Source organism: Malaclemys terrapin, chromosome 4, assembly GCF_027887155.1.
Source record: "Malaclemys terrapin pileata isolate rMalTer1 chromosome 4, rMalTer1.hap1, whole genome shotgun sequence".
Taxonomy (NCBI): Eukaryota; Metazoa; Chordata; order Testudines; family Emydidae; genus Malaclemys; species Malaclemys terrapin.
In genome coordinates, this window is record NC_071508.1 from 109916652 (window position 1) to 109936995 (window position 20344).

Consider the following 20344-nt stretch of genomic DNA (forward strand, 5'->3'; position numbering starts at 1 on the left):
AGACTCCGAGTGGCCGCGGCACGGGCGCCGCTTCTCCCCCTCCCTCCCAGGCGCCCAAGCCTGGGAGGGAGGGGGAGCAGCGGCGCGCAAAACGGCCACTCGGGATCTCCCCCTCCCTCCCAGATTTGAAAGCCTGGGAGGGAGGGGGAGACCCCGAGCCGCCGCGGCGCGCGAAACAGCTGATTCGCACGCCGCTGCTCCCCCTCCCTCCCAGGTTTGAGAGCCTGGGAGGGAGGGCAAGTAGCGGCGCGCGAATCAGCTGTTTCGTGTGCCGTGGCAGCAGCAGCGGAGGTGAGCTAAGGCGGCCGGGGCACATTTTTAGGGGCGGCATTCTGGCGCCGGCCATGCCGTCCCTAAAAATGTGCCGCCCCAAGCACCAGCTTGTTTTGCTGGTGCCTAGAGCCGGCCCTGCTTGCAGTTTGTTGCCCAAACTCCACCTCTTCTATAGCTAAAGAGAGGACTTTCATCACCAGAGCAACCAACCTGGCAATTTTCACTAGCACTGAATTCACTTCTTTAAATTAAAGTTTGTTCCACTTGGTGTCAATACATCTTTAATGACATAACGAGGAACAATAAAAGTTAAAAGGACCCTGGGCCTGGGAGGTCCCAAAAAAATAATAATCTCAAAAATGCATTTTCATCATAGAAAAAAAAGTAACAGTTCCCCAAATCTTTTTCAGCTAAGCTGGGATATAAAACAGGCTCACTCAACTTTCTGCTATTTTCTTTAAAAAAAAAAAAAACATCAAATATGTGCATGCACATGAAACATCTCAGTTAAACTCAACCAAAATGAGACCCTTCCCATGCTGTACAGAGTAATTGGGGAGAAAAATAAAAAAAACACATCATAAAGAAACCGTCCAGGTTACTCCTGTAAAGAAATACAACCTTTAAAGGGAAGTAAAATTATGTAAATTAAACCCCATTAACACAGAAAGAGCACAAGGGTAGGGAAGAACATAGGCAAGATTTCACAGGCCCAGCAGTGAACCATCAGCATCTTGACAAGCTGCCTTCACTACTTTAACTGATATCATCATCTGAACATATGACTACAAAGGCTGCAAAGTAACATTACAGGTAAAGAAGGCTGCACTGTTTAGAGACTTGAAGGAAGGAGCTAAGACAAGTATGCTGCCACAATACCATTGGCTTTCAGTATCCAAAGCAAAGGGACAATTCTTAAAGAGAAGGGAATGGGAAGAATAGACTACTGACAAAGGGTAAAAAACTGTAGAAAATAGTGTTAAACAGTAAAGAGTTATAAGCAAACAAAAGTCACAAAAATCAAAATGGGAAATAGTTAAAATAGGAAGGGAATAAAACAACAAAAATAGAAATTAAGGAAAAGGCTAAGATATTACAAAACACTGAAGAATTGAACAAAAATAAGTATTAAAAAGAAAAAAGATTTGTAACAAGTAACAGAGTCAAAGCAAACAGGCATGATTTAAACAACTAAAAGACAAAGGGTAATAAAAATAACTGGGTAAATTACGCAAGAACTAAGAAAAAAATGCATTTTTAAAAATCTTGGGCTGCATCCCATTTCCTTCTCCCTCTTTGCTCAATACACTTTCAATACAGATTCTTAGCTCTTTGACCGGGATGGTATTCTTGCTTCGTAGAGTGCCCCGCACACTTTTGGGAACAATATAAATATTGAGTTAATATAATAATAAAAGATTGGTTGACTTTCCTTTAATCTAGACTAGAAGGCAAAATGTCACCAAATAAACAAGCATAAAGTAGTAACGTAATTGTGTTGAATATAAAAATAGAATGAGATGCATGCACTCAGATTAAATAGAGGAAAATTCAGGATATGTCATGTTTGTCTGAATCTGAACACAAGACTAATATACATGAATTACAGAGACGGTTATTGTTATGTTTTGATTGCCGCATCTGCCATAGAAGGTTTTATGTAGGACAGTGATCTAGTGACATTTAAAAACAATTTTAGGTAAAACTATTACCTCAAGGAGTCCTACAGCTATAGAAAGAGCCACTCCAGAGGAACGCAAAGGTCTTTTCCCTTGTGGAACAGGCCAAGGATCCCGTTGTAATTCACCCAAAAGATCAGTAAGATTCATATCAATTTTCTGCACTGGCTGTAGGAATCTAAATACAGATAAATGGCATTATGTTAGCTTTAGGATTCTTTTGGCTATATGACCTTTTAAAAGATAATCAGGACTAGTAATTCATTGGCAATGTGTTAGATTGCAATGTCAAAGATCCAAATCTGGGTTCAGACCACAGTCTCTTGCTCAACAGGCTGGCAAGGTCTGGAAGCACTACATACACGGTATGCTCAGCCTGAGGAGACAGGAAGCTTCACATGGAGCACTGTAGCAAGGCAACCTGTTGAGCTAGAAACAATGCCATGGTCCAGAAGGAACTACATGCAGACAAAAACACATCAGGTCACCATGGGAATTTGAGACAGACACTAAAGGGAAGAGGATAATCTTGGAGAGAAGACAAAATGAAAATGTTAAGGGGTAAAATTTTCAGAATTGTCTAGGAATCTAAATCCCAATGGATTATTTAGCAAATAGATATGATGATAGGCAAAAAAGGCTAAGAGAATGAAAGATCAAATTATATATGGATAAATACTTCTGTTGATATATTTTAAAATATTGGCTATATTCATATACGTAGGAAGACAGAAATGGCACTTCTATATATTCTCAAATGTGCTGAGGCACAGTAAGTTTGTTAAAATACATCTTTGGAAGAAGTCATGATAAACATGTCAAAAGCAATGGAAATAGCAGAAAGGCCACAAATACTGATGTCTGTAAGCAAACTACCCTTGTAGACAGGGATCTTTGAGTACAATCTTTTTGAAGGGTGAATCAAATGCATTCTTAGATGTGGAATCCCTTCTCCTTTTACTCTAATTCTGCTATACCACCTTTACAGCCTAAGATACCATCTACACTACAAATGTTACCATGTTAGGTGTTCTAGTTATCCCTTTAAATGATTAAAACAATTAGACTATTAGAGACCCGCATAGAATGACCAGTATGTATGGTAAGGGGGGGAGTCTGTTATCTGGGACAGACTTTCCCCATTCTTTGCCAATGGGAAATTCATTACTGTCACAACTCTTCCAGCCTCAGCTTCCAAAGCTACATTCACGGTCTCTAAGGACAGCCAAGCAAAGATTGTGCTCCCCAGAAACCTTTTCAGACAGTCCTTAAACCTGAAAAGCAATTTGCATTAAAAGAGTAGGATAATACACAGCACTCAACCTACTAGAGCAGGGTGGGCAAACTGCGGCCCGGGGGCCACATCCGGCCCTTCGGACATTTTAATCCAGCTCTTGAGCTCCAGCCGGAGAGCGGGGTCCAGGGCTTGCCCTGCTCCACATGTGCTGTGGCTCCGCACGGCTCCCAGAAGCAGTGGCATGTGCCCCCTCCGGCTCCTACACGTAGCGGAAGCCAGGGGGCTCCGCACATTGCCCCCACCCCAAGCACTGCCCCTGCAGTTCCCATTGGCCCGAAACCACAGCCAATGGGAGCTGCAGGGGCGGCACCTGTGGACGGGGCAGCACGCAGAGCCGCCTGGCCGCGCCTCCATGGAGGTGCCAGAGAGGGGACATGCCACTGCTTCCGGGAGCTGTTTGAGATAAGCGCCACCCGGAGCCTGCACCCCTGACCCCCTCCCGCACCCCAACCCCCAGCCCTGATCCCGCCCTCCGAACCCCTCAGTCCCAACCCAGAGCACCCTCCTGCATCACCAGCCCCACCCCAGAGCCTGCACCCCCAGCTGGAGCCCCCCCACCCCACAACCTCCTGCCCCAGCCCAGAGCCCCTTCCTGTACCCTGAACTCCTCATTTCTCGCCCCATCCCAGAGCTCACACCCGCAGCTGGAGCCCTCACCCTCTCCAACACCCCAACCCCCAATTTTATGAGCATTCATGGCCCGCCATACAATTTCCATACCCAGATGTGGCCCTTGGGCCAAAAAGTTTGCCCACCCCTGTACTAGAGCATCCCTCTAGTTGTATCAATCACACAAGAAAAAAAGTCGTGAGGTAAAGTTTTCTGGTAAAGCAATTTAACAATGAGATTTTTTTTTTTTTAAAATAATACCTGTTAGAAGGTGGTGGCTGCTGTACCTGAGGACCCCGGCCTACTTGTGAAACAGATACTTTAGTAAGCCCCAACATTTCCTGTAAAAAAATGTGGAGAGAGAGAGAGAGAGAATTTGATTACAGATTATCTTGAAGTTCATCACTATGATCATTTTCAGGTTTTGAAGGGTTTTTAATTGTTTTTTTGTCTATTACCTGAAGTTGTTTTGCAGATAGGTCCTTTGTGCCTCTGAAGACATAGCTTTTTGAAATTCCTTCACAACCAAGCTCATGGACCTGCACCATTCTCCCAAATGTAATAAGCCCTACCAAAGCAGTTGGTGGTAAGAGACTTAATGACATTTGCATGGATTCCTTCAGGGCTTGCAAATCTTCATCTTCCATGCATGTGTCCACAACGTAAAGAAATATCAAAGGCATCTGAGGACCACGCTTTAAGAAATAATAATAACTGAGTGAAAAAGCACATTGTGCAGTATATACTGTACAGAAAATAATTAAATTGCAAAAATAAACTTTGTTCCAGTTATATTAATTTTAGTAAATATAGAATTTGCCACATTAGCTCAGACCAATGCTCTACCCAATTTGGCAATCCACCTCAGGCAGTGGCCAATACCTAATGCTGAACAGGAGAGTTAACTCGATATCATAATTAACTCTATCCAAAAGTGCAATGTTGAATATAGAAGAAAAAATTCCTTCCAGGTCTAACCAGATAATTTTGAATCATGAGGTAAGGTTATTAACCTTACAAGATAAAAAACAAAGTATTACTCAAAGTGCCGCTAGTGGTCATTAAATTTATCCAAACTTAGAAAAAAAACAGAAACAGTATTAGGTCTTCTGACCTCTGAGACATTTCATTCCATACTTTTGACTATAAATTAGCAGTTCCCCTCATTCTTTCTAAATTCATTCCCCTGTAATTTCAGCAAGTGTTCCCTTTTATCTAATGACAGGTTTCAGAGTAGCAGCCGTGTTAGTCTGTATCCGCAAAAAGAACAGGAGTACTTGTGGCACCTTAGAGACTAACAAATTTATTAGAGCATAAGCTTTGGTGGACTACAGCCCACTTCTGTGCATCCAAAGAAGTGGGCTGTAGTCCACGAAAGCTTATGCTCTAATAAATTTGTTAGTCTCTAAGGTGCCACAAGTACTCCTGTCCCTTTTATCTAGTATTACAAATCTAGCCAAAAGAACGGGCTGACAAATTTTAACTTTACCTTTCTTAATTTGAATCCCTCACTGCAGTCCCCTCTAACGGCTCCCTTTTCCGGTCTAATTAATCTTATTTTTCACAGTTTCTTGTTGCATGGTTTTTTCCCTTTACTAATCTCTACTAAGACACTCCCATGCCCTACCATGATAAAATGGAGATAGATAAATTATGTTAGCTATGCCTGCTTGGTGTGGCATTCTGTCCCTCACTAGTGGCACCTAGCCCAGCTTGAGATTGATGAGTCTGCTACACCGTTGGCTAAGGGCCACATAGCTTTTAACTCATGTAATAGAGGCTCATACACTAAGCTTCAGAGGTCCCAAATTCAATCCCACCCACCAACGACCAGGGTCTTTCAGTGTTACAATTAAATAAGAAAATCCAAATTATATTAACTGATCGGCCAAAAAACGGTTATCTGTAAACATAACCAGTTCACTGCTTACCTTCTCCTAGAAATAAAATTGGTTCCAATATCAATCCATGATTATTCAGATATAATCTTCACTTCAAAGACCATTCACTAAAACTTGGGCCTGGTCCACACTAACCCCCCACTTCGGACTAAGGTATGCAAATTCAGCTACGTTAATAACGTAGCTGAATTCGAAGTACCTTAATCCGAACTTACCGCGGGTTCAGACACGGCAGACAGGCTCCCCCGTCGATGCCGCGTACTCCTCTCGCTGAGCTGGAGTACTGGCGTCGACGGCAAGCACTTCCGGGATCGATCCCAGAAGATCGATCGCTTACATCCGGACCAGGAAGTAAGTATAGACATACCCTTGATCTAAATTACATTGGCAAGCAGCAATAAAATGATTTTCTGAAACAAGCACAAGTGAACTGAACTCCTCATGAAGAAACAAATCCCAACAGAAGATTAAATCTCTAGAATATATAGAACTTCCCTCTCTTATATTGCCCTTAATAATCAGATAATATTCCTATAATTTTATTATAATCACTATAATCAAAAATAGTACTCTCCATTTCCAATGGATGATACTGGTCGAAGGTCTACAATTGAAAACATGTAGATTATTCACTGCATTTTAATCACTACTAAATCAAAACAAAAGTCAAATAAGCCATACTCTACATAGCTAGCTTCAATCTAATTTAATGTCAAAGATTTTATTTGGTGGTTTTTTTACCTGTACTACATATTCAATACTAGAAAACTGAGGTAAAAGTTCTGCAGGCTGGTTCATCTCTGATATACCAGCGTAAGTAGGAGGAAACTGCAAAAGCAAAAAAACAAACCATATTAAGTACACATTTCAAGTTAGAGAAAAACACTGAAAAATAAACATGGACATATATTATTTCCTTCTGTAAAAAACAATAGCTATCACTACTGTGAAAAGCTCTCAAGTTTAGTGTCTCAGAATGGGCAGACATCCATATGTTTAGCATCCTGTTGGCAATTCCAATTCACAGGTATAATTTTAGGAATGGTGCATTTCATTTTCCTCCTATAAAAGAAGGTCAGTCTGTAGTCTGGATACTTCATTTTCTTACCTGATTTCTTTGATAACAAAAATTGCAAGCCCAGAGTTTTGCTCGATAATCCACTTGGCTATAAAAATAAAATTAGAAAAGTTAATGTATTATGAATAATTTGTTTTACATTACCATGGGGCTTTGACACTAAATACATATGTTGTATGTACGACATGGATTCAACCTTTATCTGTTTATCATCCCTTTTTCCTAATTGTCAAAGAGGTGTGTGCTTCAAACAAGAATTTCCCCCTCACAATGCATCATCTCCTTAATGATTCTGCTGTAAATTCACAATAAAGAATGTATAACTTTGTAATTATTTCAGTAGCAGAAGACTGATGTAATTAACACAGTATCATGGTTATTAGAGAGGAAGGATGATAGTTAAGGCATTGCACTCGGATGTAGGAGACCAGGTTCAGTCCCAGCTCTAACAGACTTCCTGTGTGGTTTTAGGCAAGTCACTCTGTCTCAGTTCTCAACCTGTAAAATGGGGAAAGTAATACTTCCTTTCTCTTACCCTCCATCTATCTTGTCTAGTTAGGCTCTTGGGTTCAGAGACTTGTTAAATGTATATACAATGCCCAGAACAATGGGTTCAGGCCTGTCGATGTTACTGTAATACAAATACAAATAATAATAATAATAATTAATAATAATAACAACGGCTTCACTGCTGGTCCAGACAAAAGGAGAAGTTAGCATGATAAAAGGAAAACTCCTATTCAAAAAGATTCCTTCAGTAATAATGGGTGGTGGAGAGGATTAATACACTGTTTTTGTATAAATGTTCTTGTTTTCCAAGTATGCCCAAGAGCAAAATTCCCTAATTGAAGGGAAACCAAATACCTATAATTTCTTAAGTCTTCCTAAAAATTAAAACAGATACACACATTTCAAATTGCACCAACTCTGCTATTTGCAGTAACGTAAACCATGTTAGACTGTGCAAACAGAAAGGGTATATGCCAACTCTGTCTACCACATCCCGAACCAGCTGATCTTCAGAGGCATTATTTTCTCAGCCTTCTTTTTGCAAACAGGATATTAATGCAACAGCTTCCACTTAGACATGATAAAAAAATAATTAACTGAGTTTAAACACAACAAATTTCTTTAGTAGAGGGACACACCCCAAGACAGCTACATCATATATTCAGTACATCCAAAATTCGAAAATTTTAGATACAGTTCACCATGTGATTTTTTTAGTATATAGCATCTTTCATCTGAGGATATAAAATTACAGATGTCAGTAATTATTATTACCCCATAACAATAATAATAAAAGTAAACGGAACTTGTGCTCCCAAGTCACATAGGTGCTTTTGAGAATCTCACCCACTGTCTTTAGACAAATAAGTAGTATGTGCTTCCTAGTATTTTTTTTAACCTTATTCCTGTCTTCTCCTGACAGCAGCAGTAATAGGGCAGAACAATTAGTGAAAAATGACACTAAAATCTTTGGATCAGATCCTCAGCTGCTGTAAATAGGCATAGCTCTACTGAAGTTAATGAAACTGTGCCAATTCATACATTTTAACACCAGAAAGGATGAGCAGATCATCTCTCCTGACCTCCTGTGTAACACTGTAGATCAATCTCTGATAATTTTCATATAACTTTACATTGTGCCTCTTCATATAACCTTGTGGTGGGTCTACCCACGTGTGACCTCTGTATCCTGGGACTTTGTATCAAAGCCTCATTTAGAAACTTTGCATTGCCCTTGGTATAATATTATAGCCCCTAAGGATAGAATAAGATAGAAGGAAAATTTCTTTTTGCTAGCAGTAGAACAAGAGCTCTCCCCCCCCCCCCCCCCCACTCTTAATCAATTGCCCTGTTGAATGAATGAGGTGTGGATGAGCAAGGCATGAAAGGCAGCACCTCCAGACAGCCTCAACCCTTGGAGAGGGGCTGGGAGCCAGACCCAAGGACAATAAAACGTGTCAAGTGGGCTCATTAAAGACAAGCAGACATACTGACGGCCTCGGGGGTTAGAAGCAAGCACCTTCTTTTGGAAACACCCTCTTTGCAGCATTGGAACAACACTCAAAAGAAAGCAGCACAAAGGACCAATGGACACAGACACAAAGTTTGAATCTGGTATAGATTTGCATAAGAGGAAAGCTGCTATAAAAGTGAGGTGTCTTGCACAGGACCCCGGGTCTCGTCTTGTCAACATGGGAGCATTGATCCGGATCGGCAAAAGCCCGGCTCCACCCCCTCCCCCATCTAACTCACCTGGCCAGTGAAGTTAAGGGGAGCAACTAATTGGTAACAACAAGACGGAGTGTGTTTGTGTGTGTGTGTGAGTGTAAGTGTAATATATTATATGCATATAACACAGTGTTAATGAATACATGTATTGCTAATAAATGTGGCGTTTTGTCTTATTCCCCCTAAAAAGATCCTGTGCAGTACTTTAAGTACAACATTTTGGTGGAGAATGCGAAAGGGGGAGCAAGCATAAAATCCACAGTTATTATAAAACTGGTGTGCACACCACCAGCTTTAGCAAGCCTGGCACTAGAGGAAAAAGAGTGTAAACTTTCAGTTAATTAACCAAACTCTGAAGAATATAGGAGTTTAGGTTTAAATTGTGTTCATGACTGAGCTAAAGAGGAGAACTTAGTGTTTCTCACTCTAATCCGGGGAAGGATTAACCAAACTCTGAAGGATATAGGAGTTTAGGTTTAAATTGTGTTATAGAGGTACATACACCCTCAGCCGTAGCAAGACTGAGCTAAAGAGGAGAACTTAGTGTTTCTCACTCTGATCCGGGGAAGGATCTAATCCGGGGAAGGATTTGTATAATTGGTGTATGAACCCTCGGTGGTAGCAGACCGAGTAATACAGAGGGAGGCTTAGTGTCTCTCCCTCTGGCCCAGAGTGGGTTAAAAACATAAGATACAGATCTTGTTCTGTTAAGCCAAACTCTGAAGGATATAGGAGTTTGGGCAGTGTAGTGTGGTTTTTTTTGTTTTGTTTTGTTTTTTGTAAGTAATATTGTGGTAATTTCACAATTTTGAAGAAAATGTTTAAGGAACGGGACCAGGAAGGGTGGGGGCTAGTTGGAAAGCCCACCCTCCTTGCTAAATTGGTAGTGGAACAAGGCTTGTGCCCATGGAAAGGAACTGTTTATTGGAAAAAGCAGGATCGGGCCCAGGCAAGCAACAGATAAAAAAACTGAAAAACAAGTTGGGTACAGAGAGTTAAAACAGCACTCTCAAATCTTACAGCAGCAGTAACATCAGGAGAAGAAACATTTGAGACCCCAGAAGGGGGCAGACCTTTGGGACCCCTCTGGAGATTGGGAAGCGGAATATTTGGGTGAATTCCTCCTCCCAGGGCCAAAATGCCATTAAAACAGTTAACAACAGTGCCTGCTTCTGCCTCAAATCTCTAGGCCATGGCAAAATGGCTGGAAATTTTAAAACAAAATTTTTTTTTCGAGATAAAGTGTTAACGCCCTTTTACTGAAAGAAAGAAACAATTTACACTCACAAAAAATGCACCACTTAATTAGCATTTGTGCAGCCCCAAGTACCAAACACACTGTGGCAGAGACCAAGCAGGTTCTGCCAGGGTAAAAGCACTGTGCTAATTTGTTTCCAAGCTTCTATCTTTCAGGCTCTGAACCGAAACATCAGAAGAGCTGGTACCAGCTAAAGAGTTATAAAATACCATGGTTATAGTGTCATGACAAAGTCTGTGTTCAGTGTTCTGTGTTGCATGTTCTGTGTCTGTCTCTAGTGGTGTCCTGTGCTAGCATTGGGTCCAGAAAAAGAGGAAATACTACACTAGACAGGGCAAATGTCTTTTCCTCTCTCTACTTCCCCCATCTCCATCCAACTTATCAATCACCCCTTGTGTCCAAAAGACTTTGGTCCCCAGTGCATCAGGGTTATTTTGTTTTGTTTTGTTAGGTTCTCTAATAATCATTTTGTTGTTAATTTTTGTTCTTGATACATTTGTATTGTTAGTTACATTTGCTTGTATTATTATTAATTCCACACTTTCCTCTATGCACTCTGGTTCTATTTCCCCAAGCCCTGAAGGGTAGTTCTTGGGCCCCCATAACCTGTAAAACCTTGGCCCATAATTGTATGGCCCCATCTTTCAGGTCCCCAGAAACCTCTGAGAACAACTGTTAAAAATAGGAAATTCTACAACATTTTAGCAACTAAATGTTAGTTTAAGTCCAAATCAGCTTAACCTTGCATAACAACTGTGGTACTCCTACAAAATCTTATTTGTTGTGTGTGCTTAAGAAGGTCCTGACCTCAGTGACTTTTATTGTTTGATGGCTATTGCAGCATCAAACTTGGGCCTCATTTTGTTTGTCAATGTACCCAATTATTGTAATGGTAATGGTTTTGTTGTATTTCCAATTATTATAATTATAATTGTTTGCATTTGTGTTTATGTAATATCTGGTATTTAGTCAATTCTAATAGTTTTAGTTATATTCACCTGGTTATAATTGTTTGGTTTGTTTGCAACAAATACAAAAGATTTATATGGTGACCACTCAAGAATTGTTCTTGAGAGGTCAAAAGGGGGACAATGTAGATCAATCTCTGATAATTTTCATATAACTTTACATTGTGCCTCTTCATATAACCTTGTGGTGGGTCTACCCACGTGTGACCTCTGTATCCTGGGACTTTGTATCAAAGCCTCATTTAGAAACTTTGCATTGCCCTTGGTATAATATTATAGCCCCTAAGGATAGAATAAGATAGAAGGAAAATTTCTTTTTGCTAGCAGTAGAACAAGAGCTCTCCCCCCCCTCCCCCCACTCTTAATCAATTGCCCTGTTGAATGAATGAGGTGTGGATGAGCAAGGCATGAAAGGCAGCACCTCCAGACAGCCTCAACCCTTGGAGAGGGGCTGGGAGCCAGACCCAAGGACAATAAAACGTGTCAAGTGGGCTCATTAAAGACAAGCAGACATACTGACGGCCTCGGGGGTTAGAAGCAAGCACCTTCTTTTGGAAACACCCTCTTTGCAGCATTGGAACAACACTCAAAAGAAAGCAGCACAAAGGACCAATGGACACAGACACAAAGTTTGAATCTGGTATAGATTTGCATAAGAGGAAAGCTGCTATAAAAGTGAGGTGTCTTGCACAGGACCCCGGGTCTCGTCTTGTCAACATGGGAGCATTGATCCGGATCGGCAAAAGCCCGGCTCCACCCCCTCCCCCATCTAACTCACCTGGCCAGTGAAGTTAAGGGGAGCAACTAATTGGTAACAACAAGACGGAGTGTGTTTGTGTGTGTGTGTGAGTGTAAGTGTAATATATTATATGCATATAACACAGTGTTAATGAATACATGTATTGCTAATAAATGTGGCGTTTTGTCTTATTCCCCCTAAAAAGATCCTGTGCAGTACTTTAAGTACAACATGAGCAGATCATCTCGCCTGACCTCCTGTGTAACACAGGCCACAGAATGTTACCACATTATCCCTGTATTGAGCCCAATCATTTATATTTGACCAAGCATCTCTTCCAAAAAGGCATCCAGTCTTTATGTGAAGACATCAAGAGAGGGAGAATTCATACTAGCTGAGGACCTGATCCTTCGTTTACAAATTTTGTTTAGCCATACTTTTAATTTTACAAATAAAAAATCTTGAGTGAAATATAATGCTTCTGATAAGGATAAGCTTCCATTAGACCTGACTTCAGCTATAAGCAAGTACTGTTCCAGCTTCAAAACATAACACTGAGACCTCTATCCTGACACACCACTTTACAGCTATTAAAGTCCATCCTTTGTCTCCCAAGCTGGGGACGCTGAATCACATAAAATTGAGCTAACTGATTTTGTGATATGCGCAAACATCTACTACGGTAAGGACTAGTGGACAATAATTAATTTATTTTATAAGGAACATAAGTCAAATAGGATCCAACTACACAAAAGATGAAAACTTGTTACACTAACTCACCTCTTCATATTTATTTTCTAGAGATAAAAAAAATTTAAAACTGTATCTACTATCTCATGTGACTTACAGTTACGGAAAACTTCAGTCTCTTATAACCTGATTCAAACTAAAGTTAACATAAATCAATTTAATTAACTGGATAATTTTTTGTGAATGTCTTCCTTCAAAACAACTATGAGCTGGATCCTGAAATCCTTAGTGGTTGCAGGTTTGGGCCCTACATTTGTGCCTAGAGTATGCAAAATTTTATAAATAACATAATTTATGCATGAGATGCAGTATTTTCAAACCAGCATTATGAAGGAAAGTTTTTGAATAAAAAATGTAAGTATTTTATATATATAGTAAATACCAAAGTATTAGCTAAGTTATTTATTAGGATTACCATAAGGGATTCAGAACTGCACGACAGGTGGTCCTACTGCACAGAACTGGCTCATACTGAATGGGAGGCAAATCAGGACGCTCTTTCAGTGGTGTAAAGAGGGAAGCCACTGGGACTACCATTCTTGTGGCTTCAAGGCGACTTGAAGGCCAAACATTCCAGCTGAATCTAACTCCATCTCTGTCTTCATTCTGCTGGATGAATTCCAGGAAGGTTGCCATTGTTAACCTCTTTTCTTATTTCTGAAATAAAAAGGTATAAATTAACAGGATATATGTGGGTTATATTTTAAAAGAATCACAATCAGGAACAAAAGGTTTAATTACAACCAATATTTACTGGTTAAACACATGATAAAATGTCACACATACTGAAATGTTATGTATTCAGTTTAAAAGGAGCTTTCAGAAATTCCCGAAAACTTCTATAATTCTAAATGAATTATACAGAATTCCAAGAGGAAATGAAGAAAATAAAACTCTTGGTATGCAGCAACATCATGAAAAGTGCCAAATGTTTGCAAAGTTTGCAAAGTTAAAATAAATGTACTGCACTGAGAGATCATTTTAAACTCATGGTTTTACATTTTCTGTTTTGATAGAAAAGTTTATAGGAAGTTGCTAAGACCACAAACAATATTAAGAGACATAACACACCATTTTTTTTTTTAAATAATGCACACTTCTGGGCCCATCCACAAATATAAATGTGTAATAATGCAGTGTTAGTGAAGTGCATGTTCTGGGACAATAAGATCCTGTTGGGGAATAGCATTATAGATGGTGCATGTAGTACCACCTTATACTTAAGGTTGCCCAAATCTTTCCATTACCAGACCTGGTTTTCAGTTGCTTATAACTTTGCCAAACTTAAATTCAATCCAAACAGTTTCTCCTGGCAGGTGTCTGCTTCAGGTTAATTTTTTTACATTTCAGCTAAAATAGTTTGTTTCAGACAACAAGGCTAGGGGAAAATATGTTGTTTTATTCATGTTAAATACATCTGTTTCGTTCACCAGAAACTCTGGTGCCTCCAAGCTTAGCAGCAAGAACTTGAAATTTGGCATGTGATGGGCACCCTAGTACTAGGGATGTGTAGTTTGCTGTTCCTGTGAATATTTGTCCAAATTTGGCCAAGTTATAAGCCTCCACAAAATCTCAGTTCACATATGACTTGTTAGAGTACAGCAACTAAAAGCTGACAGCTCTTCTGCACTGACTGTGCTCCATCCCAAGAGAGGACCTGCATGTTGACCCAGTACTGACTTTCCCTACAACTGCTACTGCTGGGTGGGCACCACTGTGGCACCACACACCAGAACTGAGAGCAAGAACACTCTCTTCTGTGTTATCAATGCTCCCCCTGTTTGCACCTAGATAAGGGGGAGGGATAGCTCAGTGATTTGAGCATTGGCCTGCTAAACCCAGGGTTGTGAGTTCCATCCTTGAGGGGGTCACCTAGGGATCTGGGGCAAAAATCAGTACTTGGTCCTGCTAGTGAAGGCAGGGGGCTGGACTCAATGACCTTTTGGGGTCCCTTCCAGTTCTATGAGATAGGTATATCTCCATATATTATATTAATGAGAAGGACACAACCTGACTCTAATGCAGAAGGGTAAGGAATAGGAGGAGGGGGAGAGGATACAAGAGGGAGTTGGGAAGACAGGAAAAGGAGCTCAGGGAGACAAGGGATAGCAGCAGGAGGAGGGAAGATGGGCAGTCGCCATAAAATGGATGAAGACAGAAGCAGGGGCAGGAAACCATGGGAAGGAACTGGGGGGAAAGGGGGAGGCACAGTGGGCAACAGAGCAGAATTTAGGCAGTGGGGATGGGATGGGCAGAGGTCCAGGGATAGCAGCAGGGGAGGGGCCAGGGAGCGGTTGAGGGGACACAGGCAAAAGGTCAGTAGCCACTAGATCACATTCCCTATAGTGGTTAAAATGCCAGTGGACCAGTCTACTCTAGCACTGTCACCATTGATAGCGGTGAGGTGGCACAATGTTAGACTCAACAGCAGAAGAATTCTCTCAAATTCTCAACATAGATAAGCCTAATACAATTACAGAACTAAATATATACAAAAGAAAAACAAAAAGTCCAGGATCAATCCATGTGGATCCAATTGCAGGACTGGAGCCATAGTGTGGATAGGCCCACAGTTTCATATACTTGCTTAGCCACTCGCGTGATAAGTAAATTGCTTACTTTCTAAGTTATAAAAATACTAATGGTCAGAATCATTCCCATGAGCCCAGCTGCACAGGAAAGAAGAGTTGCCCTGATGGAGGGCAGGCAATGGTACACAGAGGGGTAGGGGGTCTCGAAGAGGAGGGAAACTTTAAAATATGATCAATACAAACGATCTAAGCAGAGGTTGCCTCGGAAGATACTTTAAGAATCCAATTCAACAAGGTGCTTAAGTATATCTGCAGCTTTAAGAACACAAGTAGCCCCATAGATTTCAGTGGGACTACCCACGTGATTAAAGCTATTCACTTACTTAGATACCTTGCTGAACTGGGGCTTAAATCAGCACATTTCATGGCTAGGCTAGCTCCATACCTATGCTTTAATGGGTGCTTGAAAGCAGTGTGCAACTCTGAGCATATCTCCTGGCAAACTTCCCATTGGCAGGGATCTGGCTCTCATTTAGAAAAGTTTTAATGTTTTATATATGGCATATACCAATAGTTTACAGTCTTGATGTAGGAGTTCAGATAATACTTAAATGGACGTCAAGGTTTTTAGTTCTAAAATATCAGTGATGAAAATTATCCAGAAGGTAAATGTAGTATCTATTTTTTTGTTTCATTGTAAAGTGCTATTATTCCATTATTGGGAAACTTAATAAACAACTACCAATGAAAACTGACAATTTGAAAATGGCCCACAGTAACCATTCCCAAAACTGACTGTGCACATCACAATAAAATGGAGATAGTCTATTTGTCAATGTCTACAGACTGGATCCTTTTCCTTAAACTCTTCCACAGTTGCTACCCCCAACACTGCTCCAGTTCAATGGTGGGAGCACTAGTACAGGCTAGCTGCCAGTGTTTTAACAACCATGTCATATAATCCTATTATGAGCAGGTCTACAGGACATGATAATTAAAATGCAGGGAGCTATCAGGAACTCTGTCCACACTAGCACTCCATTCATTGCTACTAATAGTAGAGATACATCAGCAGTAGTCAGGGTGGGAAAATTTAAGAAAAGTAGCCTAGTGTAGACATGGCTATTAGGTAGAGAGGGAAAGTGAAGATTGGGGGGTGGGAGCACACAAAAACTAGGATGTATATGGGGGAAAGAACAGAGAGAGGAGAAAAATAAGTCAGTTAAGGAGTGAGGGATAGGCTGGTACTTAAAAGGAACTAAAAAATAAAAGCCTTCTCCCCTAATATTTCAGGAGCCGTCACTGTAATGTTGGGAAATAGATAGGTGGGCATGGGTGAAAGTGAGAGAATGTTACCAGAATGAAAAATAAATAAATAGGCAATGTGGATGAATGCAAAATAATGCACAATGGAAAACATAATCCCAACTATACATGTAAAATGATGGGGTCTAAAGTAGCTGTTACCACTCAAGAAAGAGACTTTGGAGTCATTATGGATAATTCTCTGAAAACATCCGTTCATTGTGTAGCAACAGTCAAAAAGATAATAAAATGTTAAGAACCATTAGAAAAGGGATAGATAATAATATAGTAAATATCATAATACACTATATAAATCCATGGTACACCCACACCTTGAATAGTATGTGCAGTTCTGGTTGCCCCATCTCAAAAAAGATATATTAGAATTGGAAAAGGTACAGAAAAGGGCAACAAAAATGATTGGGGGATGGAATAGCTTCCATCTGAGAAGAGATTAAAAAGACTGGGATTGTTCAAGTTGGAAAAGAGATGACTGAGGGGGGGATACGATAGAGGTCTGTAAAATCATGAATAAGGCTGCGAATCATTCACAGATCACAGCTTCCGTGACTTTCCACGACCTCTGTGAATTTTACAGCAATGGTGCGGCTGACCCCAGGACCACCCCAGCAGCTGGGGAAGCCCAGGGGCCAGCAGCACCGGCCACTGCTCTGACAGCCCCAGGCTGCTGGTCCCCAGCACTGCCCTGGAGCAGTGGTCTGGGACCAGCGGAGGTGGCGGCGGGGCCCTGGGCTGCCCCCTGCCCGGAGCAGCAGCAGGGCCACAGGCCACCCCCCACCCGGAGTAGCAGCGGTAGCAGGGCCACGGGCCGCCCCCCCACCCAGAGCGGCGCCACGGGTCGCCCCCACCCCTACGGCAGTGGCAGGGGGCCCCGGGCCGCCACCACCCTCTCCAGCGGTGGGGGGCCCCAGACTGCTCCCCCCCCAGCAGCAGGGGGCCCAGGGCCACCTCCAGCTGCAGCGGCCCCCTCAGCAGAAGGGTCACCCCGTGCTGCCCCCACCCCAGCAGCAGTCTTCAGGAGCGCTCCTCTCCTAGCATGTAAGATTTAGTCACAGGTATTTTTAATAAAAATCACAGATAGGTCACTGGGCCCTAACTTTTTGTTTATTGCCCATGACCTGTCCATGACTTTTACTAAAAATACCTGTGACTAAAATGTAGCCTTAATCATGCATGGTGTGGAGAAAGTGAATAGGGAAGTGGTATTTACCCTTTCATGTAACATAAGACCCAGGGGTCACCTGATGAAGTTAATAGGCAGTAGGTTCAAAACAAACAAAAGGAAGTACTTCTTCAGACAATGCACAATTTGTGGCACCCGTTTCTAGGAGATGTTGTGAAGGCTGAAACTATAACTGGGGTTCAGAAAAGAATTAGATAAGTTAATGGAGGATATGTTTAACAATGGCTATTAGCCAAGACGGTCAGGGATGCAACCCCATGCTCTGGACGTCCCTGAATCTCTGACTGCCAGATGCTGGGACTTAACAACAGGGGTGGATCACTCAGTAATTGGCCTGTTCTGTTCATTCCCTCTGAAACATCTGGTATTGGCCACTGTCGGAAGGCAGGATACTGGGCTACAAGGACCATTGGTCTGACCAGTATGGCCATTCTTGTGTTCTAATGTAAAAATAGCCCGTCAACGTCAACTCCAACTCTACTCGAGACATAAGTAAAAATTTGAAATTAAGACAAAGTATTTCAAAGCTAACTCCCTTTTTCCGTACAGTATCTTTTAAAGTCTTATTTCCCCTTCATTGCGCCTCTACTTTGAAGTAGCTCTATGTAGTCTTATTTTTATCCCCTTATTACTTGGTTACGTGCTCTACAGAGGGCAAGGTACGCAAACTCTGTATGGTGACTCATAAAAATGAAGCGCATGCATACAAAGCCCCATAATGTGAAACGAGTTAAATGCAGTTGCATTTCTAAGATAGCATATGCTTCTTGTTTAGATTTAGGAAACATGTTCATGCTAAATTTCCCTCCCTTTCTTTCCATCCTTTCCTTCCCTTCCAAGACCTGACTTGGTTTATGTATCACAGTTTAAATTACCAAAATAGGATATAGCTTTTTAAGACATGGGTTTTGCAGTTGAGTTATTGTAGTTATACATACAACTTTCTCACTAAAACAAAGACATTATGCTAGACTTGGAGGGCTTAATTTGGTAAACCCTTACTCATGTAAATTACCCTTGCCCATGTAAGTAGTCTCATTGGGATTTGAGGGCACTTAGCACTTTCAAGGATCTTTCCCTTAGTATGTACCAAATATGTTTGTTATATTTCACAAAGATATCCCATAACTGTACAGTTTTAAAACATATGCCGTTAAGTAATCATTCTGGAAACCACTGTTAGTTTGCTGACTGATGCAAACAGGCAGTATATGTTTTTTTCCCAATACAGATTCATTCTTTTAATATCCCCTCCTTTATTACAGCACTTGCAAATACCTTTAAATATTTCTAAACCTCTTTCAGAAACTCATTCATTTATTTCAAAATAAAATCTACTCAACCGTGGTAGAACACCTGAACCCCACCAATACCCTAGAGATAAACATCTTGTTTTTGTAAGGGTCCCAGTGGGGCAGCAATCATACTTCAATACCATAAAAATATTATAATGTAGTACATACTTCTTCTAAAATAAAATTAAACTAGTAAGCTTGAAATTATAGCAATCACGCTTTAATCAGCCTATTAAATCATTATTAACTTTATTTCTGATTTGATTATTTTCTTTCTAATTTTTACACCAAAAGAAAAAAAAAATCAGACAAATTTATTCCAATTCCAAAATGTTTAAATTAGGGGAAATAGTTGGCACAGATCAGAATTAACTGTAAATTGTCAAAATGACAGAATTTAACCAGACAGTAATAAATGGTCAGCAGCAGCTTCATTAATTCCTCTCTTTTCTGTGACCTTCTTCTTGAACACAGCAGTACTCCAGACCTGCTTCCCAAGTCCCCTCCATTAAGGACTGATTTTAAGAGCAGAGTAAGTTATAGGCCATCTGAGGGGAAGACTTTTGCTGCAATGGGCTTACCTAAAAGCAGTTTTTGTACTGCTATGCCTGTAGCTATTTAGGAACTGCTATGGTCCCTCCAATCCCTTAGTGTGGGCACAGTAATACCAGTAAAAGGTGCTTATATCTGATTTCCGAAAAATTACAGATATAAGCTATAACAGTGGTTCTCAACCTGCAGCCCATAGGCTGCTTGCGGCCCATGTGATATCCTCAGGGCCATACAGGCAATACTGGATGCAGCTCACAATAGTAAATAGTTTGAGAACCACGGAGTTATACCAATATAAGCACCTTTATACTAGTTAGTATAACCACATCTACACCAGGGGCTTGTACCACTTTAACTATTCTTTGCTGTGTCCATAAGACAACTCCTCTCGTCAACATAACTGAGCATCTCCTCTTATACTGTTGATCCCAGTCCTGCAGAGCAGGCCAGAGTATAACATACCCTGTTTCCCCGAAAATAAGACAGTGTCTTATATTAATTTTTGCTCCCAAAGATGCGCTAGGTCTTATTTTCAGGGGATGTCTTATTTTTCAGAAATGAAAAATGCCTTATTATCGGTGGATGCCTTATTATCGGGGAGGTCTTATTATCGGGGGGATGCCTTATATTACAACGAGAGGCAAAACTGTAAGTAGGCCTTATTTTC

The 20344-nt window shown here is 41.0% G+C and overlaps 1 protein-coding gene across 2 annotated transcripts in view; it reads right to left on the reverse strand.

Annotated features, from left to right (window-relative positions):
* Positions 1–20344, reverse strand: part of SEC23A (SEC23 homolog A, COPII coat complex component) — a 61500-nt gene that overhangs the window by 34400 nt on the left and 6756 nt on the right. For both annotated transcript variants that reach the window (XM_054026063.1, XM_054026062.1), the window contains exons 2-7: positions 13206–13447; positions 6868–6925; positions 6501–6587; positions 4317–4553; positions 4120–4199; positions 1986–2130 (exon numbers count right to left, since the gene is read on the reverse strand). In XM_054026063.1, coding sequence (XP_053882038.1) covers positions 1986–2130; positions 4120–4199; positions 4317–4553; positions 6501–6587; positions 6868–6925; positions 13206–13426 — 828 coding nt within the window. In that variant the 5' untranslated portion in view covers positions 13427–13447. The remainder of the gene's footprint in view (positions 1–1985; positions 2131–4119; positions 4200–4316; positions 4554–6500; positions 6588–6867; positions 6926–13205; positions 13448–20344) is intronic.